The sequence below is a fragment of the Tiliqua scincoides genome, chromosome 3 (genome assembly GCF_035046505.1).
Source record: "Tiliqua scincoides isolate rTilSci1 chromosome 3, rTilSci1.hap2, whole genome shotgun sequence".
Classification (NCBI taxonomy): Eukaryota; Metazoa; Chordata; class Lepidosauria; order Squamata; family Scincidae; genus Tiliqua; species Tiliqua scincoides.
In genome coordinates, this window is record NC_089823.1 from 232,513,444 (window position 1) to 232,541,237 (window position 27,794).

At 44.6% G+C, this 27,794-nt stretch overlaps 1 protein-coding gene across 1 annotated transcript in view; it reads right to left on the bottom strand.

Moving 5' to 3' along the window:
- LOC136645321 (guanine nucleotide exchange factor DBS-like) overlaps positions 1 to 27,794 on the bottom strand; it is a 74,093-nt gene that overhangs the window by 23,132 nt on the left and 23,167 nt on the right. The window contains exons 5-8 of the mRNA XM_066621555.1: positions 17,251 to 17,376; positions 16,520 to 16,741; positions 14,952 to 15,044; positions 13,839 to 13,950 (exon numbers count right to left, since the gene is read on the bottom strand). Coding sequence (XP_066477652.1) covers positions 13,839 to 13,950; positions 14,952 to 15,044; positions 16,520 to 16,741; positions 17,251 to 17,376 — 553 coding nt within the window. The remainder of the gene's footprint in view (positions 1 to 13,838; positions 13,951 to 14,951; positions 15,045 to 16,519; positions 16,742 to 17,250; positions 17,377 to 27,794) is intronic.

Genomic DNA, 27,794 nt, shown 5'->3' on the forward strand with positions numbered 1-27,794 from the left:
ATCCTAATTTGAGTGATCGACCACCAGAATTCTTTGCAGGAAAATTGGAGAATTTGAAGGAAGTGAAGCCTGGAACAGGTGGTGCAAGATACACAGCGTATGAAAAATTACTGTCTGCGTCATTCAAAATGGCACAAATAATTGCAAAAACCAAAAAACCACACACACTCAGTGAGTCAGAGTGAAGCCTTGCTTGCTGACCACTGTTGAAGATGTTCTTGGTGAGGAAGCAAAAAAAAAAAAATGCAAGAAATTCCATTGTCAAACAACACAGTGAAGGTACGAATTGAAAAAATGTTGCATGATATTGAAGAGCAGCTTCTGGCAAAAAATAAAAATTCACATTATTTTGCTCTGCAGTGCGATGAGACTACTGACATTGAACAGTGTTGCCAATTACTAGTCTTTGTCCTATTTTTAGACAAGGACAACACAATCAAAGAAGAATTACTACTGCCGCGAGAACTGGAAACTACATCAAAAGGATCCAATGTTATGAAAATAATCAGTGATTATTTTGAGAAGCATGGGATGATGTGGGAAAAGCCTGCTGGTTTTTGTACAGATGGAGCTCCTGCTATGCTAGGATCATGCTTGGGTCTAGCAACATTGGTGAAAGAGAAGAACTGCCTGATGTTGACAACACACTGCATCATTTATGGCCAAGTGTTAGCTTCCAAAACATTGACAGAAGACTTGGCTAATACAATGAAACTGGCCATGACAATGGTGAACACTGTCAAAAGCAGTTCACTTAATACATGTGTGTTCAAAAAATTGTGTGCTGATTTAGACGCTGAGCATAAAATACTACTTTTTCACGCCAAAGTTCGTTGGCTTTCCAAAGGAAACATGTTGGGACGATGAGCTCAGGGAGGAGCTGGAGGTAATTTTAATTGAGAAAAACATGAGCAGTTGGAGCAGTTTTGTGATCCAAAATTCCAGATGTGTCTGGCCTATCTTGTGGATATTTTTTCCACATTTAAACAAGCTAAATTTGCAGCTGCAAGGTTCTGGAAATAAAACATTGGAAGGCACTGCAAACATCTTCATGTTTCAAGCCAAACTTCGCTCATTTTTTTGCAGAATTGAATTATGGATAGATAAAGTCAAGGCAAAACTATTTCTTTTTTCAGACGCTGAAAACCCTTGTTGACGACAAGAGTTATACTTCTATCATAGCAGAAGTCCAAGGAAGCATTCTGCGCCACCTGCAAACACTTAAAGATGAATTCATTCGATACTTCCCAGAATGCTACAGAGTTGAAGTGGAAGCGATCTGGAAAGTGATTCGAAACCCTTTCACCCTCAAAGTTGGGGAACTGCCTGATAAAATTCAGGAAGAAGTCATCGAATTACAAACTGACAGCAACCGCAAGGAAGCTTTTGAATCTGGCACAAATTCTGGTACAAAAAGGCAGTTTCTTATTCTCAGCTTGGGAAAATCGCCTTGTGGTACTTTGTTGTGTTTTCAGCAACTTTTTCAGCAGGGATTTTCTAGTCTGCTAATGATGAAAAATAAGCAGAGGAATCGGTTGGACCCTAGTGATGACATGAGTGTAGCTTTGAGCAGCAGTATAAAGCCAAGAATTCCACAACTAGTGAAGCAAATGCAAGCACAACCATCACGTTAATTATGAAATAATCTTATGTATTACAAATTTAATTGTATTTTTTGTGTGTGGGGGTGCGGGGGTTGCATGTGGTCCCTGCTTTCTCCAAATTTTGCCTTAGTGGTACCTGAGCTCCTAAAGGTTTGGAACCACTGCCTTAAATAAACAATTTGCCTTCTTCTTCAGCCTAGGCAGCAGTTTCTTGCGTGGTCAGAAAGAGGAGCCAAAAGTGTCTGTTGGCCTCAGAAGTTTCCCCGACCCTCTCCGAAGGGCAGCACGGGGAGGAATGCATTGAATGTCACCTTTGGTTTCATCCTCTCCCCCCTCCTTTCCCTACATGCTCCTGGTAGCAGCAACCCGTGAATTATCATTTCATGCATGGTCCTGGCAAGTGGTGTGTTCTTGAAGGGAATCCAAAGGTGAGGGACAAGTCAGGTTCATGGAGGTGAGCCAGACCCCTTTTCAGTTTTGGATCATCACACATTATTAAACACAATGCCCTCCCAGCATGGGCAAACCTTCTCCTCCCAATTTACCTACTGAGTGTTTGCAGAGGCACACCCAACTTGTTTGCATAGAGGTTGCCTGAAGTCTATCACTTCACCCAGACATGGCATTTATGCAAGCAGCAGTAAAAATTCTTGCAGAAATTCCTCTGAGAGCCCTTCAGCCCTTTTGGGATTGTACTCAGTGGGTCAAGGGTCAAGCTACATGTGAAGGGGAAGTTTTTTTAGAGGACTGCCCCATTTTGGCACACTGTATAAAGCAACAGGGGGTGGGGAATCTGATCTCTTATAAATAAAGTTGCAAACCAAGCTCAGATCCTGGCCTGCCCATACTCTGGTTACTTAATGTATTTTTTTTCACCAGCCTAGTTCCATTCCAGTATTTGAGACAGGCTAGAACAGGGATGTCCAAACTTTATGGCAGGAGGGCCACATCATCTCTCTGACACTGCGTCGGGGGCTGGGGGGAAAAATAATTAATTTACATTTCAAATTTGAATAAAATTAGGTAAATGAATATATTAGAGAGGGAACTTATATGAATGAATGAAGGTCTTGCAATAACTCAAGGCCTATAAAAGGCCTTGCACAAAGCAAGACTGGCCTTTCCTTCTCTGCCACTGCTGCATCACAGACGTAAACAGCAAGCAGTGGAGGGAGCTCTCGTCCCACAGCTCACACAAGAGGTTGAACTGTTGGCCGTCATTCTGAGAGCAGTTGTGTTGGGCCAGTGTGGGTTCCAGCAAGTCTCCGGAGGGCCAGAGGCTTATTGGAGACTGGGGGCCCCCTGCGGGCTGGACTGGGAGTCCTTGAGGGTCGCAAGTGGCCCCAGGGCTGGGGTTTGGGCACCCCTGGGCTAGAATAATGATTTTTGAAGTTTTTTATTTTCCCCTCACAGCACACTGATCTCTATGGTCTTCACCTATTGTGATGTTACTTCCAGCTTTGGGGAGATTCTTCCAGGTTCTGCAACTCAGTTTCGAGGGCAATTGTCCATAGTAACAAATTGTTTGTCCCTCTTCCTCTGCTGGAAAAGGGGCAGACTATTCTGGACTATGGACAGTTGCCCTAAAAACTGAGCCACAGAACCCAAAAGAGTTTTTTCAGTGATTTCCAACTCCAAACTTCCAAGACACACTCGGGGATCTTTCATGGCACATCAGTGACACACTGGTTGAAAAATCGCTGGGCTAGAAAGAAAGCGCCTTTAGTGACACCATGAAAGAAGAGACATTTCAGCTCCCATTGTCTGTACATATCTTCTGTGGTAAAAATGAGACCCCTTTCATTCTGCTGCTTTATAAGCAGATTGGACAGATGTGTAGACAACAAAGGCAGGTGTCTAGTTTCACCCTTCAGCATACAAGAAGAAAGCCCTGCTGGATCAGACCATGTGCTAGGGAGGAAGTTCCCTTGAATAAGTGGGTAGAGAACAGTGGTTGGCAGTTGCAAGGCGCTAAACAGGAACATTCTGCAGCTACCCACACTTTTCTTTTGTAGGAAACTGACACAGGTGTCAACATTCAATGACAGGCCTGTATGTCTTGTGACTCACCAAGCTAGACATGGCCACAGCTGCTGTGTATATATATGGAGCCAGGGTGAATCATGAGCTTGCATCACTGGGCAGCTACCAAGGCCCTGCTGCTGATCCCTGAGACCACCTCTGTGCCTAAAGCCGTTGCGAAGTTGTGGCAGAGTGACTCTGTTGGGGCATGCCTTTGGAAAAAGGTGCCCACTGAAGGCGGTTTCTCAAGGCCTTTCACACTGGAGGCCCACAATGGGCTCAAGTTTCCTGTTTTGATTGACTGCCTGGGTTTGTAAAAACAGTGGTGCATCAAACATCTGGCAACCATAATCCAGGGCAGGAAGTCTGTGTTCAGCTTGGTGGGTCACAAATTATGCAGACCCCTTCTATAACACTGCCAAGATAAAGAAGACATAGGGGAGCCGTGATTGTGTATGGTGAAGCATTAAAAATTCCAGTCCCTTGCAAATATTGCTTAGGTGGAGTCCTTTATAGTAAACCTGATCTTCCGCTACTCATATTTAGAAAACCAATTACACATTGCTCCGGGCCTCAGTTTCTTTGCACACATTTCCTAAATAAACAAAAGTACATCATCCACGCAAATGGACATTTTGTTACGTGAAAATCCCCCTTTTTGCCTTTTAGCTGTGATTTTCTCTATATATATCTGGTTATGCTATTATGGATTATAATATCATACAAGCTAAACTGTTCTCCCAGCATACAGGGCACATTTCCAGGACTCTGGTCAAGCCACAAGCTCATGGTTACACAACCACCACCACCCCCCATAGTCACACATTATGGGAGGAAGTCTTGTGTCTAATCCAATCACTGTTTAAGCATCTCCTACATTACTGTATGCAAACTTGAAATGCCTTCCAGCTTTTGGTGTTGAAATTCTGTTGATAAGTGATAAGTACATCCTGATCCCCATTCAAATGTATAAGCATTACTCTAAGCACCCAGCATTGTGTTCGGATCAAGCTACCTTCCAGCTCGGTCTATCTCCCAACCTCTTATAGGAGAGGTCTTGGCCCTCTCACAATCCTGCTCTCTCTCTCTCTCTCCAAGGCCCAACACATGGCCTGTGCTTCACCCCATGTAGTGGGCGGGGCAATGCCCCAGGTGGTGGGTGTGGTGATGTACCATCGCCCCAACCCCACTGGTTTTTTGACTGTACCTTTTGTTAGAACACAGATATTTCAATGTGGTTTGTTTCATTGCATTCTGCATGAAATTACGCATGGATTGATATATAACATGATGGGATTATTCCTCCAAATTCTGATTTTAGTGATTTTGAAAACTTGTAGAGTCTCACACACACACACACACCGTGTCAACTTACTAACAACTTATTGCAGCAGTTCTCAAACATTTAGCACCGGGACCCACTTTTTAGAATGACAATCTGTCCAGGACCCATTGGAAGTGATGTCATGGCCAGAAGTGACATCATCAAGCAAAATAAAAGAAATAATTAAATTAAAATAAAAGAAATAATTAAATAAGGGGGAGCCAGTCCTGTTCCACCAAGTGAATCTACTCTGAAGTAAGTCCCATAGTGGTCAATGGGACTTACTCTCGGGAAAGTGTGGGTAGAATTGCAGCCTGTGAGCCCAATCCTATGCATGTCTACTCTGAAGTAAGTTCCATAGTGGTTAATGGGGCTCACTCTCAGGAAAGTGTGGGTAGGACTGCATCCTGTGAGCCCAATCCTATGCATGTCTACTCTGAAGTAAGTCCCATAGTGGTCAATGGAGCATACTCTGTAGTCTGCCTGCAATAACCCCCCCCCCAAGAAAGTGAAATTTCAAGTCCTCCCCAGTGCCCAGTTTAAAGTCATGAGTTTCACAACTCATCCAAAGCTGCACAGGTGCCCTCCGCCAACCTATGCAGAAGATAGCAGTCCAACCCTTTATCTCTTCAGCTTACTCCTTCTTGCACACTCTTTGTCAACAAAACAGAAGCTCCCAGCATGTCCTGCACTTCGTTTTTTATTCAAGCAGGGTTTGGCAACCTACGATCAGTGGGCTGAATCTGGCCCACCACCAAGGTCATCTGCCTGTGCAAGCGCAGCCTGGGTGGCTTGCTTCCTGCCCAATTTGCCATGTGCTGGACAGAGAATGGCAAAGCTACCCACCCAGGCCCACAGAGTCCCTGTTGCACAAGGTGAAGGGCATCCAGAGTCTGTGAGCTGCTCCCCTGGTCACTCGCCCACTTGATGTGAGCTGCATTATCAGTGGATAATGGATGGACCGGCACTGCTTACAAGCTCATTGTAAGGACCACGTCAAGATAATAGATTTGTAGCACTTTGCACACTCAGAAAGAACAAATTTTAAATACTAAGTATTGCTAGTCATAGGAAGATTCGTGGAGCCACTCAGAGCCCTGCCACCCTTATCAGCTGACAACTCAAAATCTCATTCAGCTACTCTCTTGGCTCCTCAGATTCACCAGGCACTGCACGTACCTTTCAAGCATATCTTTGCAATCAGAAGTACTAGGGAGTTGCCTTTTTATTTAAAATGAAAGATAAGATACTTAGGAAACTGAATTCAATTGCCAGTGCTAACTGCTGAAGTGCATCATCAGGGTATACACACAGTCAAGCATTTGTGTTATTGAATTGAGGGGTGCTTGTGTGTGTGTCTGGGAGAGAACTCTGCTTATAGATTATTTTTTTAATCCAGTGAAGAACCAATGACTGGACTGGATGAACGACTAGTTTTGTGAGTTCTGATAGTCTGTTATTTTTGTGAGGCTAGGTATTCTCATGTGACTGTGTGCATAGGAGGCATTGTCTGTCTTCACTCTGAATGGGCTTCATTTTGCCTTAGTAATTTTAGCAGACGGATTTCCATCTCACACAACACTCTCTCACTGTGTGAGATTTCCGTCTCACACAACACTCTCACACAACAATTTCCCACTCACACAATACCAGAACCAGGGGATATCCACTAAAAATGAGTGTTGGACAGTTAGGACAGACCAAAGAAAGCATTTCTTTACCCAGCTTGTAATTAGTCTATGGAATGCCTTGCCACAGCATGTGGTGATGGCACCTGGCCTAGGCATCTTTCAAAGGGGATTGGACACATTTTTGGAGGAAAAGTCCATCATGGGTTACAAGCCATGATGGATATGTGCAACCTGGTTTTAGAAGTAGGCTAGCTCAGAATGCAGATGCAAGGGAGAGCAGGTAGTGTAGGTCTCTTGTTGTCTTGTGTGCTCCCTGAAGCATCTGGTGGGCCACTGCTCACAGGAAGCTGGACTAGAAAGGCCTTTGGCCTGATCCAGCAGGGCTCTTCTTATGTTCTTATGGATATACTAGATTTACGTGTTCTGCATTTACTGAATTTCATGTGCTTGAACAAATGTGTTCCTCTTTCCCTGTTTCAGAGACATGCTAAAAGCATTGCATCACACTCCCTTTTCTGTTATCTTTCCAGACTTAAGGCATTATCCCTACATACCTTTGGGTTTCTGCCTTATAGGTAGAGGAGATGAAGGAGACTGAGTGCTAACTTGCAGAGATATAAAGACCTTTCCTGCCCCTCAGCAGAGGCAAATCAGTAATATAGTCCTTTTTCTCTTCTCACTCAGCATTGGCCCTGATCATATCTAGTATATCTTATTAGAATGGATGTTTCATAATTTCTTAGGGGTGTGTCAGGATTTATTTGGACAATGTAAATAGTGGCATTAGGATGAGTCACTACAAGATTAGTCCGATCCACTTGTTTACTTTCACATGAGCCTGCCTGCTTTGTTGAAAACTACCAACTTGCAGCTCAGAAGTCACTGAGTTAGTGAAGGGTGAGACTTTGCAGACTGATGTGAACTGCCTCTGTGACTCCTGGGCTCCTCAGCCCCATAACATCCCAAGCCTGTACCTCCCCTGCCACGACACATAGCCCTTCCTTGCCACAGATCTTACATGAAGTCCTACACTAAGAAGTCTGTGGTTAGAACCAAAGCATGGTAGTTACCCAGAGTCCCAAATAAAGATGGGATAGTGTTCCTTACACAGTGTAAGGAACCTCAGCAAAACTATCAAGACAGGATCCCACAATGGGTTCTATAGGAAAATACCTTCCTGACTTCCAGCTGAACATTCAGTTGACCCAATCTCAGTCACTGGCTTGTCTCTTGTCACAGCAATCTCTGATAGACCTTGTGGTGAAGTTCATTTCGCATCACCTGTGTTCTATCACAACACTCCCTACAACAGTGTCCTGGGAAAAGTAGCCATTGAAGGAGCAATTACCTGGAGGAGTTGGATGAATTCATAGGTGCATGATAAACACTCTCAGTGATTCTTTGGTGCAGCTGGCTTGCCTCTGTTGAAGAAAACAAGAAAAGGTGGCATCTGTATTAGCATTTGGGCAGGTGCATGAGATAATAATGTAGACCAGCAGTTCCCAAATTTTGTGCTGCAACATCCTGGGACACTCCCCTGCATTGAGACATACAAAATTATACAGGGGATGGACAGAGTGGATAGGGAGATGCTCTTTACACTCTCACATAACACCAGAACCAGGGGACATCCACTAAAATTGAGTGTTGGGAGAGTTAGAACAGACAAGAGAAAATATTTCTTTACTCAGCATGTGGTCGGTCTGTGGAACTCCTTGCCACAGGATGGCGTCTAGCCTGGACGCCTTTAAAAGGGGATTGGACAAGTTTCTGGAGGAAAAATCCATTACGGGGTTCAAGCCATGATGTGTATGCGCAACCTCCTGATTTTAGAAATGGGTTATGTCAGAATGCCAGATGCAAGGGAGGGCACCAGGATGAGGTCTCTTGTTATCTGGTGTGCTCCCTGGGGCATTTGGTGGGCCGCTGTGAGATACAGGAAGCTGGAATAGTTGGGCCTATGGCCTGATCCAGTGGGGCTGTTCTTATGTTCTTATGACACTGCAGTGAACTCAAAGGGATGCCACAGGATATTTTGCAGGAAGTTCCTGCTGCGTCTCTAAGATTGCAGGCTGTACAGAAACAGAACTGTAGGGCCTCTGTGAAGGAACTACTCTAAGGGTGCCAAGAACAGTGTAAGTTCAGGACACTCTGCACTCAAGTACTTGGAACCTATGAGGTACATTCCTCGTACACAGAAGCTTGCATAGATTCATTTGTCTGGGGTGCAAAGCAGGAGGTATACACAGTAGCCAGCACCAAGACAGGACAGGTCAGTGACAATCTAATGAGTGGTGACTGGGAAGGCCATTCTGTTAAAAGCCTTTAAATGTGGTTGTTTCACTTGATTCCTTCCATGTGGTGACTACAATCCTCAGTGCTTTAGAAATTATAGGTAAGGGAGAAATGATTACCTGAATTATTATTATTATTATTATTATTATATCCAACCATACTTGTGACTCTGGCCAGGCAAACCACAAATCTGGTTCACATCGCCACCCCAGAGCTTTCATTTGCACTGAGGACTAAAGGAGATAAAAAACACAACAGGAGTATTTCCCTCTACTTCTTAACATTTCCAAACCACAGTGTAAAAACCCCGTGTTTTTCTTAAACTTGTGCCAGCTCATTTATTGGTGGAGCCTTGAGGAGCCTTCTGGGAGCAGGGGTTCTGATCCAGGTCATTCAGATATGTCGGGTGACACTACCACCAAGATCTGCCCTCCAACCTGCTTCTGATCTGCCCCTGTCCCAGTCCGATCCCCACTCTAATCTACCACCACTCTGCCAGTCAGGGCCTAGGAGAGGGGGGTAAAGGGGGTAATTTGTACCCAGGTCCAAGGTCAGAAAGGGGGCCCAGGAGCCAAAGGTGGGGGCCCAAAAATTTCCCGGGATCTTACATTTTCCTATCTCATCCAGACTCACTGCCCACATGGGGTGCACATGGCACATGGCAGCAACTACTGCCAGAAGCCACATGCAGCAGGGCCAGGAATGCATACATTCCTTAACAGTGTCACGTCTGGGAGGAAGCTGGCTTGCTCCAGGAGCTCTTTGGCTTGTGGATCTGCTTACAAATGAAGGAGTGGATGAGAGCTCGGGGACACAGCTGCAGGGCTACAGCTGCTGCAGACGTGGTGCCCACCCCATTGCCCCCCCACTCTGTTTCCCCTCTTTGGGAAACGGCCCTTAAGAAACTTTGTACCCCCTGATAGAATTCCTCTTGAAGGCCCTGCTGCCAGTAAAACCATGCTAGCAGTCAATTTGTGGGGTGCTGTTGGCAGCACACAGCCTTCTGGGCCCTGCATTGGTGGCAGTGCTCTGCAGACTGGCAAAGAGACTACTGTGGATGAGAGTGGGCCATTAATCTTATTTGTGCGATGGGTTTGCTCCTCTAACTGGGCAGAGGCACCTCTTTAAATTGTGAATCCCTTATATTGAGCAGAGGAAGAACAGTAGCGCCCCACTGTTACGTGAAAATCTCCTTTTCCCTTCCAAGTTGTGATTTTGTATGTATTATGGACTAAAACGCATGCAAGTCAAACCTCAGAATACAGGACACCCTTCCCCCAGTACACTTTTCCAAGGCCCTGGTAGAAGTCACAAGTTTGCACAACCTCTAGCAATGCAGGGATGCCTCCTGATTCAATCACTGTTATGCAAAACAAGCATGCACCTCCGGAGGAAGAAGTCTATTGTTCTATTGTTGTAGCTTTATCACTCTTAAACTCCTCATGCAAACTGCCTCCCTCCCCCAGTCATGGCTGATACCCAGTCTTCATGTTCTTGCATGCTCCACCTGTCCTACTGTGTGTAATGAGCATGCACATCTAGGACAGCTCTAGGTCACATCCGGGTCATTCACATCCAGCTTCCAGGTCAGCCAAGCCCCTTTTAAGAGAGAACTCCGCCACATGGCTCTCTCTCTGGCTGCCCCCTCCAAGGCAAAAGGTCCTCCACGGGACTCTCCCCTCCCCAACTGCTCCCCAGGACAGGTAACTATCTTGCGTTTCTGAAACTCTTTCCCTTCTTCCCCATCTATTCCTCCCTTCTTTCCCCATCTTTAGTTAGCAAACTGGGTTTAGCAGATTAAGGGACTCCTAAAATCCTTCCCTACAACCTATCCGTTTCTGATTCCTTCTCGGATGCACCAAATACATAGCACATGCAACCACCATAAAAGCTAGGTACATTTTTCAAGTACTAGAACCAAGAAATGTATTATGTTTACCTATGTGTTTTTGTAATAAAAATATAATCGTTGATTGAACGTTATCTTTCTCCCAGTCTCCTCTTTAAGCTATACAAGGGATTTTCTCTGTATTACGCTGTTTTGTTATCCAGCCTGCGATCCTATAAAGTTTCCAAAAGGGGTAATATAATAATTCCCCTTAAAACCTAACAGCCCTTTTTGGTAACACCATCCAAGTGGATGCTGTGAGTCTCCTCTTGTGCCTTGTTAAGACTGTCCATTTCTTTGCAGAATCAACCAGTTGCTCATTCGTTTTGCCACCTTGAGAACTTTATTTTTAATGTGGAGAAATGGTTTATAATTATTCTAAAAATAACACTGATTATGGTGTTTTGGGTGCTCTGTCATCCGCTGGCCATTTTTAATTGCTATTTATATATTTTTAATAGTTATATGTTTTAAACATACATATATTTGCATTTTATAGCCTGATTTTGTCTGTGTTTTTAATAAAGTTGTAAGTTGCTTTGGGTGATTTGGGGAGAAAAGCAGGAAATCAATACAGAACCCATTTTAATTCCATACATGATGATCTAACAAAAACTTTGAAAAAAAAACAACAACACAACTCCATTGAATGATGAATACCTTGGCAGCTAGGTTTGGCCTAGATACCAAATTATTTCTAAGGGGAGTGCTCCAAAGGCTAGGAGGGAACAACAGATAATACAGAAACAATGAACAGCAAACTTAGAAAGTAAACGAACTTGCTAGGCAATATCCTAGTATAGCAAACCACATCCTGCATCACTGGGGAAGTGTAGCAGTGCTAGAATATTCCTCCCACCCTTGCAGCATTGCCTTGGAAAAAGCACTGCACTGAAGCTAGCCCAGTTGGGTATATGCCCTTACCTAAACATCTCTCTGAGAGTATGCACGTGTGCTTCATTTCTCAATCTGAAACTATCAGAGGGTCCAGAGCCAGCGGGAGATTCTGTGCCACCACTGAGTCAGAGCCCAGAGGAGGGACGGCACAGTAAGTACAGCAGGTGATGCCTATGCATTGCCAGCACTGGCTTTGGGAATGGCTTGGATGGTGAGTGATGGTGTGCTTACATGGCACATTGTGGCGCCTGCTGTACTTAACACACCACCACCCCTCTGGCTATGCTACTGTCTGCCTCTGTGGGGTCCTTGAATACATGGCTGACCACTGTGGATTACATTACAGAAAACCATTGGACAGCAAAGACGGAAAGTTACGTTTTGGTCTCCAATCACATAACTTTCCCCCAAGAAGGTCTATCGGGTTCCACCTCATCCTTGGAATAATCATGGCATAGCATCACCCGATTGTTGACTTTACCTCAAAACAGGTAATTTTTGTCTCATGCTCATTTGAGGATGTCCTTCTTGATAGCATACTGCAGACATTTAATTATGAAGGCCTGTAAGTGATTACCTTCAAATGGTACAGGATTTGGAGATCTGTGGATGTGTTCTCGGTCAAGCTGCTACCCCTCTGGGAGTTCATGTATAGAGAGGGACAGGGTACTAATAAATGCTATTATGTTGGAATGGCTGTTGTTTTGCTGTTGCAATCTGCCTCTGTGAAATAATAAGCTTTTACGCCACCCTGAGATCCTTGGAGGAAGGGCGGTATAAAAACGTGAGAAATAAAACCAATAAATAAAAACATTCAGAATTCACTGGTGGGTCCCAATGGTGGGTGGCAGCAGATGACCAGATTTGATTTGGTGGGTCATAAATTACAAAGGTTTGTTTTAACAGCTGTGTATGCATGTGTGTGTGTGAGAGAGAGGCAGAGATTTGATAGAGGGAGCCTGGCCTGGCAAGCAGGGAGAGTGATAAACATAGCTACATATGTTGTGTTTCTGACTCAGAGGAAAGACACAGGAGGAAAAGCAAAGGAAAAAGATTCTTCCAAGGAAAAAGATTCCCGCTAAGGGAAGGGAGGGAAGCCATTTGTTATCTAGCTACCTGCCAATCTTAATTTTTTTTCTTTTTATTTCCACAGCTTCCCACCCCAATGAATATGGTGTGCAATAATGCGAACCTGGCATGGACTTTCACAGCTTGATAAGGAAGGAAATCCAGCCACTGCTGTACCACCTGTACAGAAAGCCTAAAGGAAGGATGAGCACACTTGCCTGGCCCCCCGGTTTGGAAGCTCCAGGACACCATACATTTCAATTTCCTTACAAGGGATGCCTGCCCCGTGGGGCTGCACAGACAGAGGAGAGCAACAAGGAGCCCTACCTCAAGTCAAACCTGTGGTCCATCCAGGTCAACTTGGACTGGCAGCAACTTGTCAGGATCTTCTTTACCCTACCTGGGGTCTACATGGTAGGCCTATGCGCCATCCCTCAGCCAAGGCCTTGCAGGCATGACAGACAAGCCACTGACAGCAAAAAGACTTCTCTTTTGCTGGCAGGTGCTACTGCTTGCTTGTACAATTTAGGAGATCAAATCTACTCGTTTATTGCACAAACCTTTCCAACAACACACAAGGTCTGGCATAGAGTTCCGCCTTTTGGGAAGGGTGAGAACATACAATAGATTGACATGATTTCCCACTTTTGAACTGCTTGAGGTTGCATCCGGTGTCTGCATTGCAGCAGAAACATTTGGCAATTTCAGAACTGCTGCTGCCCCACAGAGCTGTAGCCCTTCCCTCAGTCAGCCAAAATTACTAGTTATCAGTTCCTCTTAGCATCAGAACTCCTATCCCCCTTCCTGGCCTCAGTCCACCTTCCTGCATCCAAAATTGCCACCGTACGTCTGAGCAGACCCATTGGGGCAGTAGAGGTTTGTTCCCTGCACAAGGGAACAAGTGTTCCTTTTTCTGTAAAAGACTTCTGGGACTGCCTGCTCCTGCAGGATGTAGTGTATGCTCTGGTGGTGCAGCTACAGTGGCAGGGAGGGGTTAGGTAGGACTGGGCTGTTTGTGCGTTTAGCCAGTTCTCTTGTGACACATGGATTCAGAACTATTGTAATCAGTGCTTAGCAAAATGGGGATGGGGAAAACGGCTGTAATTTACCAATGCGCACCAGTTCCTCCTGCAGCGTCCTACCTCTGCAAGCTTCCAGTTGTCCCGTCAGGACTTTCCTAAATTCGGAAACCCAGGTGTTTTTCAGCTCCACAGAAGCAGCCTGTAAAAACAGTGTGGATGCAAATTGCAAATCAGGCAGAGATCCAGGGAGTCACCCTGAACATTCAGATGTCCATGTGGAATTATTTTTGCTGCCATGAGCCTATTGCACTGTAGATATCATTCTCTCCTGCTGGATCCTGAGCAAAGTATATTTGCTGTCAGACAAGGAACAAAGGCAAAGAAAAGCACAGCTTGCCTAGCAACAGAAGAAAACACACACGCGCGCACACACGCACGCACACACACACACACACACACACACACACACTATCTCCTGCAAGTAGATACAGGTGCATGCATCACAATGTTTGTGAAGCAGTCAAGAAATGGAGTATAAATATTAACTTCTACATCTCAAATGTGGAATCCCAGATCTGAGCAGCTAGGCTCAGAGTTGGGGAAGGGGAGTGGCAGGTGGGGGAAGGACTAAGCACTTCCTCTTTCCACCTGCTGCCTCTCCAATGTAAATCATTCCCTCCCAACACTCCCCCTGAGATCAGAAGTGCTGCCAGGGGTGTCAACATGTAGTTCTATTCTGAAAAGATAATTGTTTGGCCATCAAGCAAGTTGGTGGCTTAGGCAATTGTTGAACCAGGAACTTCTTAGCTCCCAGCTCACACCCCTATGCACTGAGGCAGCGTGATATAATGGTCAGCATGTTGGACTATAACTGGAAAGTCATCCCCACTGTACTATGATGGTCACTGGTTGGCCTGAGGCCAGTCACTAACTGTCAGATTAACCCACCTCAAAGGACTGCTGTGATGGGGAGAAGTATGTCTTCTGCCATGAACTCCTCGGAAGAAGGCAGCACATGAGTGTAATAAATAAAATTTACCCCAAGACAGGGACAAGCAAAGCACAATTTTTCATGGAGTCTCCCTTTCACAACTCAGTACAGTAACATACACATAATTAAATACATTTTTAATTTATAGATTCCAAAAGGAAAAAAGAAGTAAGCCAGCAGGAATGTAAAAAATAGGGGTCTATAAGTACCTGGATAATATATACTTCTTCTCTGCCATTGTACCAAATCTCAAATTTCTTGTTATCGCCTTTGACATTTTCAGTTATCCCAACAGTGCTCATCTGTTAAAAAAGAGGGTTAATGTAAATATGATATTATGTCTTCTTCACAATGTATCCCACTTCTTTTAGTTCACTTCATAGAACATAAATCCACTACAACACAGACCGCTTTTATAAAGCCTTCAACCCACATGACACACATGCTTGTTGCTCTAGTAACCATATGTTCCCAATCCTACCATGTCCCAATCATGCAGTCCTTGTCATTGACTCAGCTGCTGTGATGCTATGAAACATTCACAAACAACACAGGTTTCATCAGGATAGTGAAGGGTCGGTTTGGATTCAAGAAAATGTTCATATAGGCCCATGAGACAGGAGGAATTGTGTGCAATTGTTAGGAAGCTACTCAAGAAGCAGGCAGTTGAACAGGCAGTGCGTGTGAAGAGGGCTGGAGACCTGTGGTGATTTCCTGCTTCCTAGCAGTCTCTCAACCATAATACCTAAAGTTTGGGCAAGGGGGATGAAAACTGCTGCACATTCAGAAGTACCCACTGCAATCCTGTTTTCGCAAGGATTGGTGGAAGTCAGTATAAGAAACTGTTTTCTATGGAGTCAGATCCATCTAGCCCAGCACTGTCCACTCCGTGTGGCAAAAACTGGCCAGGGTCTCAAAGCGGCATACACCAGACAAGGAGTCACAGCCAGTTCCAGCTCCTTCCCCCAGCAAATTCTTCCTCGATTGCATTCACTCAATTCTGAATCCTGAAACCCTTTGAACTAGCGACAACAGAAATTGAATTTAAACCACATACACTCAGAGCATGTGATCTGCCCATTGTAGGCAGCAATGCTCCTGGTCTGAGAACTGGATGTGAGATGACTGTATCTGTTAGGGATCCAGGAGGACAGAACTTTTCCATTTGCAACTCTTGCCAATTCTGTAATTATTTACTGGTTTTAACATGAGTTTAGTTTTCATAGATATTGTATTCATTGTGTGTGTTTCATTTAATTCTTATCATCTTCACTCTCATCAATGTCACATGCCGGATCTTATCCCCTCCCTTTCAAATCTCTTTGCCCCTTTTCTCTCCCCGGACATACGCCACCACCAAAATAGGTGGCAAAGGAGACCCATTGGCACTTGGGCCAGGATTTTAAGTACAAAATGTTCGTACTTTCCTCCTTCAAGCTATCTGATCACCCCACCACCACAGAATGCTGCATGCACCTTTTGGGTGCATGTGCACTGGGGGAAGCTGTTATGGACAGGATTGGGGCCAAAGTAACTTTCCAGCACTGGCATAGCAGTGCCAATGGCACGTGTGCTGAATCCTGCAGTTGGGTGTCACTCATGGAGGCCTCCTCAAAGTAAGGGAATGTTCGTTCCCTTACCTCAGAGCTGCATTGCCCTTATGAAATGAATATACACTTATTCAATTTTGCTGTGAAATATTTTGCATCTGCTTTAAGGTTCTTGGTAGTCTATGGATTTCTATGTCTCTTTTCTTCAACTACAACAAGACACTTACCTTTAAAGAGTTTTTAAAGCTGTATGAAGGAGATTTTTCATGACTATCGGCATTTTCTTCCCGCTTCTTGCAGAAGAGCAGAATTTTCGCATAAAGAAAGAGATGCCTTTGCATTGGCTTGAACCTGGCCAAATCTTTAACTTTATTGTGTCCCTTCTTGTGATCTGTCCAAACATTGAAGGAGCCTTGTAGCAGCAATTTACCAAGCTCATGAACATCTCCCTAGAGAAAGAAAAAAGAGAAACAAATAAAAGCAAAGTCCTAGCCCTTACTGATCCCATTATACTTCCCGTTACATCTCATTCAGTGTCAACATCAGTTATTTGGGGGCCCTGGGGATAAAGTCCTGCATTGGACTCCCCATAATGCCCCCAAACCCCTCATGATGATGCATTGGGCACTATCACTGGCATTGGTACAAAGCAGTCAGAGGTTAGCACTACCTAACGTGGCTGGCTCACAGTACCAGCACTGATCGCATTAATTTTAATTGCAATTCTTTCCTTAGTGCTTATATTGAAAAGTGATTTTTTTTCTTCTTAGGTGGTTACTGGCTCTTGTCAATTTTCTTGTCAATTTTCAGAGTTGCACTTTTGACAGTAACTGATTCCTCTTACTGTTTTGCCATCCAGCAAATGTGAACATTGCACTGATCTGAGATGCTGTTGTCTTCTAGGTGCCCAAAGCACTTTGACCAAAGTAGAATGCTATGTGATTGGCTAAACACATACCTCATAGCCTGTAATTGCAATCTGGTGCATGGAGTCATTGGCTGACTTGATGATGTCCAGCACTGTGGCAAGAGCTTCTTCGAGTTCAGCAGTGCCTTCTGAATTCTTGCTGCATTTCAACATCTCCTGTTTTTTGTTTTTTTTAAATGGACATAAGATGTGAATTATGAATCAGAAGACCTGCATTTATGCCTCGTGTAGAAATTATGGAAATTTGTCTTATAAGTATTTTATTGAATGAATGAATGAACCTTTATTAGGCATAGAGAAATCATAAAAGCAAACATAATTAGTCCTAATCCTGTTTATCAAAAACGGAGTTAAGATACTAAATTACTGATAAAACATTTACAGTTCAACATAAAATATCAACATTTTTGACAAATTACATTAAGAAGGCTTGGAAATCACCAAAAGTAAAAATTTAGAAATTCCCTCTAGCACATCTGGTGAGCAGTCATTTAGGAGACACTTCAGTTTTGCCTCATCCGAAAGCCCATTCATTTTGCCGAGAAGTGGAGTCATGTAAGTGACTTTGACTTTGATTTTACCTTCTTACAAGTTTGGCAATCAAGGTATTGTTGGCATTCCTTTAACTTTATGCCTCTGGCGTTCTGCACCGTTTTTTCTAACACATTATAGGACGGGTGTCCCAGTCTCCGGTGCCAAATATGACAGCAACCGTCATGCTCTGCCTCATTCTTGCAGAGGTTTGTGGCTCCTTTAAATGGTGTACTGTCTAGTACCTAAAGGCCACCCCTTTCCGTGCCTTGCGCACAAGTCTTATCGCCACGCTTAATTATGCATTTCCCTTCATCAAATGTTACACGGTACCCCTCTCTGTTTAACACAGCAACACTCAATAAATTATGTCTGAGTTCGGGCACATACAAGACATTGCATACAGACCCATGGAATCCCGGCACTGTAACTGTGCCCTCCCCCTCCGCTGGGGAGTTGAGTCCGTTAGCTAAGTTCACCGTAGCTTTTGATGTGGGTTCAAGGAATGTAAACAGTTCCTTCTCGCAGGCCACGTGCTGGCTGGCTCCGCTATCAAACAGCCACACGTGTTCGCTCTCCTGCTCCACCAGTTGAACGACAGACACGTCGGGGCTCCTGCCGTCCCTCCTCCGCCTGGTATCTTTCCTCCCGGCAAAACGCTCCTTCAGGGAGGGACACTCTCGGCGCAAATGCCGAGTGGATCCGCAGGCATAGCAACGCCGCACAACAAATATTCCAGGGCTCTCACCATCTCCCTGGACAGCTGTTTTATCAGGAACATGCTCCCTCGCTGATGATGCCTTGGCAGTTTGCCCACGCTCCCGGCGGTTATCAGCTCTCTTCAGTTCTTCCTCCATCAGCCTGCCGGTCAGGTAGGATAGGGTGAGCTGCCGCTCTGGGAGGGCTTCCAAGGTCGTAGCCATTGTGTCATACGACTCATCGAGAGAAGACAATATTATAAATACTTGGTGTAGCTCAGGAATTTGAAATCCTCGTTCCTCAAGGCTGGCGCACAGCTGCCTCATGGCACGTAAATGGTCAGTCATGCTCGTGCCAGGTTCCAGGCGCTTGCGGTACAGCCTTCTTGTTAGGCTTACCTTTGACACGGCTGAGTCAGAAATGTACACCGCACGAAGTGCATTCCAGCACTGGTGTGCTGACTCCAAGCCGCGGATGTGGAGAAGCTGTGAGTCTTTCAGACCCAATACGATCGTGGCCAGGGCTTGCTCGTTTGCATTGGTCATTTCCTCGCTGTCCTCATCAAGTTCTGCAGTTTCCACAACTGCCCACAGAGATTGTTTTATGAGCAGGGCTTTCATCTTCACAGCCCAGCCCCTATAATTGTGCTCATTTAGCCTTGTCAGTGGATATCCTTGGACTGCCACCATCATGCAGTTCTGTACACAGGTCTCTGAGATAAATGACGCTCAGCAGACTCTTCGGGGTGTTTAGGCTAGGGTAAAACTTGGCACAGATTATGACCTGTTGCGTGCAGGGCCCATAACCTGTGGCGAGCTGCCTCTCCCCATCCAAGCTGCTCCGAGACCGGTCCCCTGCTGGAGCTCCGCCAACGGCTTGGCACGGGAACGCTGTGCAGCTGTTGTTTGTCGTTTCTGTGCCTCACAGCCCAACCTCTTGCACCCCCGATGACAAGGAAGACTCAGAGGCAGACGTTCTCCTCCACACTCCTCCTTTACTTATGTACGTCCGAAGTAGTACAAACAGTGCACGATCCACACTTTCAACTAACGTAGCCTCCGGCTCACAATGCTCTGCTTCTCCCACGCACTTGCTTGCCTCTGCTGGATATTTATATATCTTACAGCCAATCACATCATTGAGGATTACTGCACAGTCATGCTGACTATGCTACTGCTGCCACACACACACGCACTCACTTGAGATCTCCTGATGCACATCACCCGATGTTGCATCAGCTTGAGACTCCCAGGATGCTGTGCACTCCTGGTTTGGCCAAGGCTTCAGGCCTGATACTGTGCAGCCAGTAAATTATCAGTCAGGCTGGGGTTCAGCCCGTGACAGAGACTAAAGTGGATGAAACCCTAGAGATTAATAACTCATATATCTTAATTAGTTCTATCGGATCTGACTCATTTAAAAGTTGGATTCTATAGCTCTTGTACGGCTCTGTGTAGAGCAGTTCGCTCATTTTCTGATTAATTGTAGTATTCCACATGATTTTAGGCCTAATTTCATATTCATTTTCAAGCTCTACATCAGGGGTGGAGTACTGGAAAGAACCTAAATCTAGCTTGAGTATTAAAGGAAAATGGTCACTCATTCCGAGATCATCAACCAAAAAATCAATAACATTGACCTTGAGGTGAAGTGGAACCAAGAAATAATCTATAACACTGGAACCAATGGCTGAAGCATAAGTGAATTCACCTGAATTGGGGAAATCTAAAAGGCCATTTAACCATATTGTATTAAAATTGACACAGAATCTGGCCAAATAGAGGCCAGCTGCATTCGTTTTATTATCTTTGGAAAATCTTTCTAAAGAAAATAAATCAAGGAGAGATGAATCAGGATCTAAGTTTGCGGCAGTACTGAGCAACGGCTCTGAATTTCCAACCCTGGCATTGAAATCCGCACCAATAAGACAATGCCATGAAGGAAATTCCATGTCTAACTCCGTGACAATTTTAGAGAAGGTGCTCCAATTCTGGGATAATAATTGGTTGTTCAAGCCAGGAGGAAGATAAACATTTACAATTATTAACTGGAGATTGTTAAGAATAAGCTTGACTGCATGACATAATTTGCTAGTTGTCTTGGTGACCACCAGTTCTGAATTTAGCTGGGAAGAGACAAAAATTGTCATCCCCGCTTGCAAACGCCCCTTGGAGCTTATTCTATAAGCTGGAATGTTGTAGGAATTAAAACCTTGAAGGTGTAAAGGAATTTGAGACCAGGTTTCCTGCAAAAGGATTATGTGAAAATCACATAAATATCTCTGGAAAGTCTCATCATTAACCTTGCTACGCCATCCCGCAATATTCCAAGAAAGAAGTTTCAAATATGTCCTTGATGTGAGATCAGGTGTTGCAGATGTAAGTCAATCTGATGGGAGAGCTTGAATGTCTTCCTCTCCACGTCCCAAAGAAATAAGCTTCTGTGTTTTAGACGGTTGAACAGCAGATGGTCGGTGGGGAACGTTAGAGTTCAACTGAGCAGTCCTTGTTCCAATAGCAGTTGAGGTCACGGTCATCTGTCCAGCCATAGAGTCTTTAAGTTGGACTCTAATCTTATCCAAATTATCAATAACTTTGGCTTGCTCTCCAGCAGACAAATTTTTAAAGGCCTCCAAAACCTCTGAGGAAAGAGATCCCTCCTCAGCCTCCAGTTGGAACAAAAGTTCTCTAAAATCTAGGTCTTCTTCCCCAGTGTTGTCTTGGGTGCATATAGTTTCCAGTCTCATATTACTTCCATTGACCACGCTGGATTTCTGGAGAGCAGCGCTAACGCCAGATGATTGTAAATAAGCTGTTGGTTGTTCTATGTTGGGTGCCTTACCAGCAGTATTTATTGGCTCCCCAAAGAGTTCAGCAGGAGGGGGTGTTTGTTCAGCTGTTTCTCCTCCACCTTCTTGTGTAGAGGCCAGTAGAAGTACCAAGTCCTGAGAGTCATCCAGCTCTGCCAATTCTCTCTCAGAGGGGGGAGCTGTATCCATGTCCTCCACACGGCAAACCTGACTTGAATGGACCATAGCCTCTGCTGCCACTGTGGGAAGTACCCTAGGCGTTCTGGGCGTTAGCTTTGCCAAGGATTCCTCGAGGGAGGCTGTCATCTCTTCCAATTCATTTATGGCTGTATTCAGAGGGTTTTCCAAAATATCTTGTGGATTTTTAGCACTGCTCCTCTGTGAATCATTAGCAGCACAAGTCCAGGGCAGATTTTTCAAAGTATTTTGAGAGTTAACTACATAGCTCTCCAGCGGGTCATTAGCAGCAGCAATCGTAGGCTCCATGCCAAGCCTCTCAAACCTTGACCTTGGAATGATAACAGCTGGAGGAGCTGCAGATAAGCGTTTAGAAGGCAGCATTGGTGGCCGGCTTATATCTGTAAAAACTCTCATTGCTCTTATTTCATAGGAGTTCAGAAAACCCCGCATTCTGAAAAGCATCAGGGGAATGGTCGGGCTTGCAAATTCCAGCCTCAATTTTGTTCTATCTGGAGGGGCAGCCAATCTCTGGTAATATTTTAAATCAATACATCTGGGTTCCAATCTAAGTAGTCTAGCCAGCGAATCCACAATTTTAAATTTATTTAGCCATTTACCAACATTATACACATTCTTTTTGAGTGCAAGGGTCACCTGTTTCACTAGAAGATGCCGAGATACAGTTGGATTCTCTATCTTCTCCATGTTCTCCCTTTCTCTTCCCCCACTCTTAGACTTGGGAGTTAAGCTTTTTTGCCTTTTATGCCTCTCAGGTTTAGGAGTGAAGCTTTTATGCCTCCCATGTGTCTGCTGTTGCGGTGGCTGGGGGTCAACAAAATGTTTACAAAACAATTCTCGGAGGGAGTTAACTGACTCCTGGAGGGTGCTAACACGGGATGCTATACATTTTATTTCTTGAAAGAAAATCAAGGCGGTCCTCCCTGATATCACACACTGCTCTGCCATAAGAGGCAACAAGGGACTGTTAGGTGGAAACATACCCTCCTTACCCTCCTTTGAGTTCTGAAGTTTGTCCGCGTCAGTGATATCTTCCAGGAGGCAGTCATTAAGAATAGTATTTTCCTTTGTTGGAGAGGAGGGTGTAGAAGCTGTGTTGTGTCTCCCAGCTTGCAGAGATCTTTCATAAACAGGTTCGGAGGCATTCTCACAGCACTCCCCATTTTCCTTTCCAACAGCAGAAGGTGATGATTCCAATACAGAGAATTTGTTTGTAGAAGCAGGGATGCAAGTCTCAATTGCTGTCTCAGTCCAGCCTGATAAATCCTCTAAGCAGAGTTGCTTGGCAGCTTTCGTTGGAGAGCCCCGACCCGGGGAAACTCTTTGGCGTTTCTTTTTCCTCCCCATGATTCTTTATCTGTTGAATTCCCCAGCAGTCAGAATCCAATCCAAAGCAATCCACAGCTTGTCGATTATAAAATCAAGTAAAAAATAGCAGAGCCACAAGAGGGATCCTTGTCAATAAAAGAAAATTAGATATGCTGAGAAAGTGGACCAAAAACTGGCACACAGAAGTTGTTTTAGGAGCACTCCAACAGAAGAGCTGTTAGCCAGAAGCCATCTTGAATCTCTCTCAGTATTTTATTTTGTTATGTCCGATGGTAAATTCCACCATAGTAATATATGGTAAGAATCGGGGATATTACAAGAGTAAGGAGGGGCTATGTTGACCCTGATAATATAAATTATATGTAATACAGTTTTAAATGTAATATTATAGTATTATTAATTACAAGAAAGCCATGCGCTGCCTGTTCACAGGGAAAAGGAGGATATTTCAGTTCTTTTCCAGTACATGAGGCTACAAAAGAGGACATGTCCTGGAAAAAGAGGATGCCTGGTCAGCCCAGGCAAGAGAAAAACGGAGGCTAACATTTTGCTCCTGCTGCTCCAAAGGGGAAGTGGAGGGGCCCCCTGCACGGCACATCCAGACGCCTGCAAAACTTAGTACTTTGAGCCCCCTCTAGCTATGCTACTGGTCTGGCCCTGCAGTATTATGGCCTGCATAGTCTTCTAATTCACACACAGCAGTTGCTGAAGGTCTGTTGAATTGTTGGTAATACAGTACTGAACAATGGTTTTTTTCTAATATATTTTACCAAAAGAAGCGTTGGCCTCGCAAGTTTTCAATCAGCAGATAACAGACTATTCTACAGTAAACAAGCAAAAGCATACAGCAGGTGGTGAAAACCTTTCTGTCATGTGAGATGGCAGGACTTGCATTGTGGTCCTTGGCATAGGAGTGTCACAAGCAGCACACTCCTGTTTTCATCTGCGAAATATTGGAAACGGTGGCTGTTGAGGCAGAGCGCATAGCCTTAGCCGTCTGTTGTCTCATGCTATGCTTAAATCTCATAGGTCTCCATTTCCCATGTACTTAAAACATCACAGAAAGCACACGCAGTTTAAAAATTATTCTTGCATATTTTTTTTCTGGCACCGTATGAATAGTTGGGTGTTTATACAAAGGGTGTTGAAAACACTGCAGGTGTCACTTGGAATAAATGGCCCAGAAGATAGGTTCACCATTTTCTGGACTTCTACAGCCCAGGCCAGCGCATACTTTTGCACGAACCTTGCCTTAAGGAGAATGGCACCACAAATGGGGGTCAGGAAGTTGGAGACGTAGCTCCCGTGCTGTTCATAGATCTATCTCATCAGTAAGTTGTCCCAGGGAAGTGAAGACATACCCCTGCTTGACAAGCAAGTCCTTGGATTTATATGTCATTTTACGGTAATGGGAGGAGGCATGGAGATGCAGGAGAAGGTTACCTGAGAATCCTCAGATCAGGGGCCCAGACCTTTGGCATGAACATAGGTGGCTCAGTGTGCAGTTTAATACTCCAGCAAGAATTAAACTGATGCATAGCTACTGGCTCCTATTGAAAAGCGTTGTAAGGATTCGCAGAGAACAAGACAGAAGCAGCATCTAGAAGTTAATGACCAGCACTTACCTACCTACTCACCACTTCACCTTTCTGCAATGGTGTAGCTACAGGAAGGGTGCCATTGGAGTCATTCTGAGCAGTGATGGGAACGTGCAAGTGCTCCTGCAACTGCACAGAATGGCTTTGATGGTGAGTGGGAAGGCAGGTTACACAGCACATTGCAGTGCTTGAAGAATTTACCATGCTGCCCCCCCTTGTAGCTATACCACTGCCCTTCTGACTGAGTAAATTGGGCATGAAGTGGGAAAAGGTCACTCTTACTACAACCACCCAAAGCTAGAGAGTCCAGATAGGAGACCATCCTGAGAAAATCTCAGTTAACGGTGAGCATCCTTAAATTCAAACAGTAGCAGAACAGCTGGTCTGAGAGATGTTGCAACCTGCTCTTGCCAAAGTAAACAGAGATCAAGCAGTTAAAACAATAAAGCTACAGGCTGCAAATGATATCAAAAGCAATAAAGAAGAAAATGCAATGATGAAAAAGGTACTGATAAGGGGAAAAGATAAGAGGGGTAAATGGTTGACAAGGACATGTCTGGCCTGTGCATGACATGGGCTATGTGACCCACATTGAGTGAGAAGTTGTGGGGAGTAGCAAACACTCAGGATGTCTTTGATCTCGAGTCTGCCATTGACTCCCTCCAGCCCACCAGGGGCAGAGCTGCTCCAATCAACTTCCCACTTGCTAAAAATGCGCCGGGAGTGATTGGAAAAACAGCAGTCCCCTACCCCCTCACACTGCTCCTTCCTTGAACGGCCTCTTTAAACAAAACAGGAGGTGCAGGACTTGACTCCTGGCATATCCCGCACTTTCTGTTTGTTAAAAGAGACCACACAAGGAAGGAGCAAGCTGGGGACACAGGGGTCAGATGGATTTCCACCTTCTGCAGGTTTTTTGGGAAAGCAGTGGCAGAATTGATGGAAGGATGTTAAGATGCAAGCAGCAAATAAAATAAAACCTGATGTGACCTCTCTGGGTAGTTTCTTTATCCTACATGTTCATGCTATTCCAGGACCTTGGCCCTTGCCTTCTTGCACAAGATGGGCAGGAGAGATCTCCTTGAAGCATCAGATGCTCTCAATCAAGGACTCAGGCAAATGTGTAAATGGACATGATGACCTCACTTTTTATAACCTGCAGATGATAAATTAGTTGTACCAGTGAGATGGATACGGAGTTATCTGAGCCACTGACATTTCCTGCTCCTGGAAATCAGGTGAGCTCATGGTCTAATCCTTTGTTTAGCTGCTAATTGGGGAAGGAAGAGAAGGTCAACCAAATGATAAAAGAACAATGGCTATATCTGGATGACTCAGAAGCCCATGATGTGATAGAAAATTTCAAATTGTTCATGTGAACAATAGGCAAAAAATAGGGTGGAGACTGATTTTTATGCAAGGATGTGAATTTGGATGAAATTTGTATGGACCATTGATAGCACTTCATGAAATTAACCTACACCAGAGGCTACATTACAAGACTGTAATACTATACTTTCTTTCTTGGGATTAAGGACTCAATCCTAATGAGACACAGCACTGGCGCTGAGCTCCAGTATCATAAACATCATATCATAAACTGGGTATCATAAACATGCTGAAAAGCACATTTACAACACTCCCGGGGGAAGGAGCCAGCACCTCTCAGTGCTGGGACAAGCACCAGAAGGAAGCCACCCAGAGGAAGATAAGAGCTCAGGGTGGTGGTGCAGTCTTTTGGAGCAGGGGCAGGTGTTCTGGGGCAGGGGAGGGGAGGGTGGGGGAGGACCTGACCCAGGAAGGGGTTGGGATTGGCATACTCCACCAGATCCTATACTCCTCATTTGGCTAAAAAGCCCAACATGGAGGTTCCCTCATCTGAGCTGGCAAAATAGCCAATGCAGATGTGAGACACCCCATTGTGGGACCTGAGGCATTCCTCAGGGGAAGGGAACAAAAGTTCCCTTCTCCTGAGGAGACCTCCAGCGGCTTCCTGGCACCCATGGGATAAAGTGGTCGCCATTTTGGCACCACTCCTCCTCTGGGCACCGTAAAGGATAGAATTGGGCTGCCCATTTCATTGAATTCAGTAGGTTTTACTTCTGGTTAACTATGCATACGATTGTGCTGTAAGGCTACAATCCTATTCACCTTTGTAGAAGTAAGTGCTATTGAACTGAATTGGGCTACTTCTAAGTAGACATACACACAATTGTGCTGCGCATAAGTTAAGGATATCTGCTGGTAAAGAAAACATTGATTTAGTGAACGGTTTATTAGCCACAGCTATGTTACTGCTTGCAAAGTGCTGGACATCAATGAAATTCCTACAAGAGAGGGATAGCTCAGGGAAACCGAAAGGATGATGATCATGTGGAAATTGAATGCATTAATTAAAGTAAGAAATGACAATGTAGAGTGTATGCATATTTTGCTAATATTTTGGGAGCAAATTCCTGACATATTGGAACAAAGAGTACGTGCAGGAAAACTTACACGTGCAAGTACTATCTTTCAGTTCAGCATCTGACATGTTTTACTGGTTAATGATTAAATGATAGGTCTGAATAAGTGAGAACAACATGACATGACGTGGTATGGTCCTTAATCTGCATTTATTGTACATTTCCATTCAGGATAGAAAGTTTAGTTCATATGATTTGTATTACAATTGTTTTCAGTGGGAAAAAAGAGATAATGAACTCTTAGTAGCAGGTAAGCTTGCATCCTGGAAGACCCCAATATGGACTTGTGCCAGTTACATTATTCAAAAATAGCACAGAGGTATCCTGGAAAGTTTTGTGTAAACAGATCCCTAGCACTCACTGAAGTTGGCTGAGACCTGGATGTAGATGAGCGGTGGGGTAGCTAGAGGGGTGCAAAGCACTAAGTTTTGCAGGGAGCCTCACCGCAGCGTGCAAGGGACCCCTCCCCCTCCCCTTTGGAGCCATTTTAGCATATGCTCTCCCCACCCAGAATGGTTTCAAAGTGGAGGGAGTGGGGCTGCTTGCATGCTGTGATGAGGCTCCCTGCAAAACTTACCACTTCGCACCCTCTAACTATGCCACTCTAGATGAGCAATGCTTAGCAGCTAATTCTAGTGAAAAAACCTTAGCAGTGCAATCCTATGCAGAAGGGTCCTACTGTGTTAAATGAGGCTTCCTCCCACTTAAGCATGTATAGGACCATAGAAGTTATGGGATTTCTCTAAAAGAAACAAAATATACTGTATATAGATGGTAATTTTTTTAACACATCAAAGTTATTGAAACTATTGACACACCACCAGCTGTTGGCAACCTTCAGTCTCAAAAGACTATGGTATCTTGCTCTGAATGGTGGTTCTGGAACAGCGTTTAGTGTGGCTGAAAAGGCCGATTGGGGAGTGAGAATCCCTTCCACACTGGGAG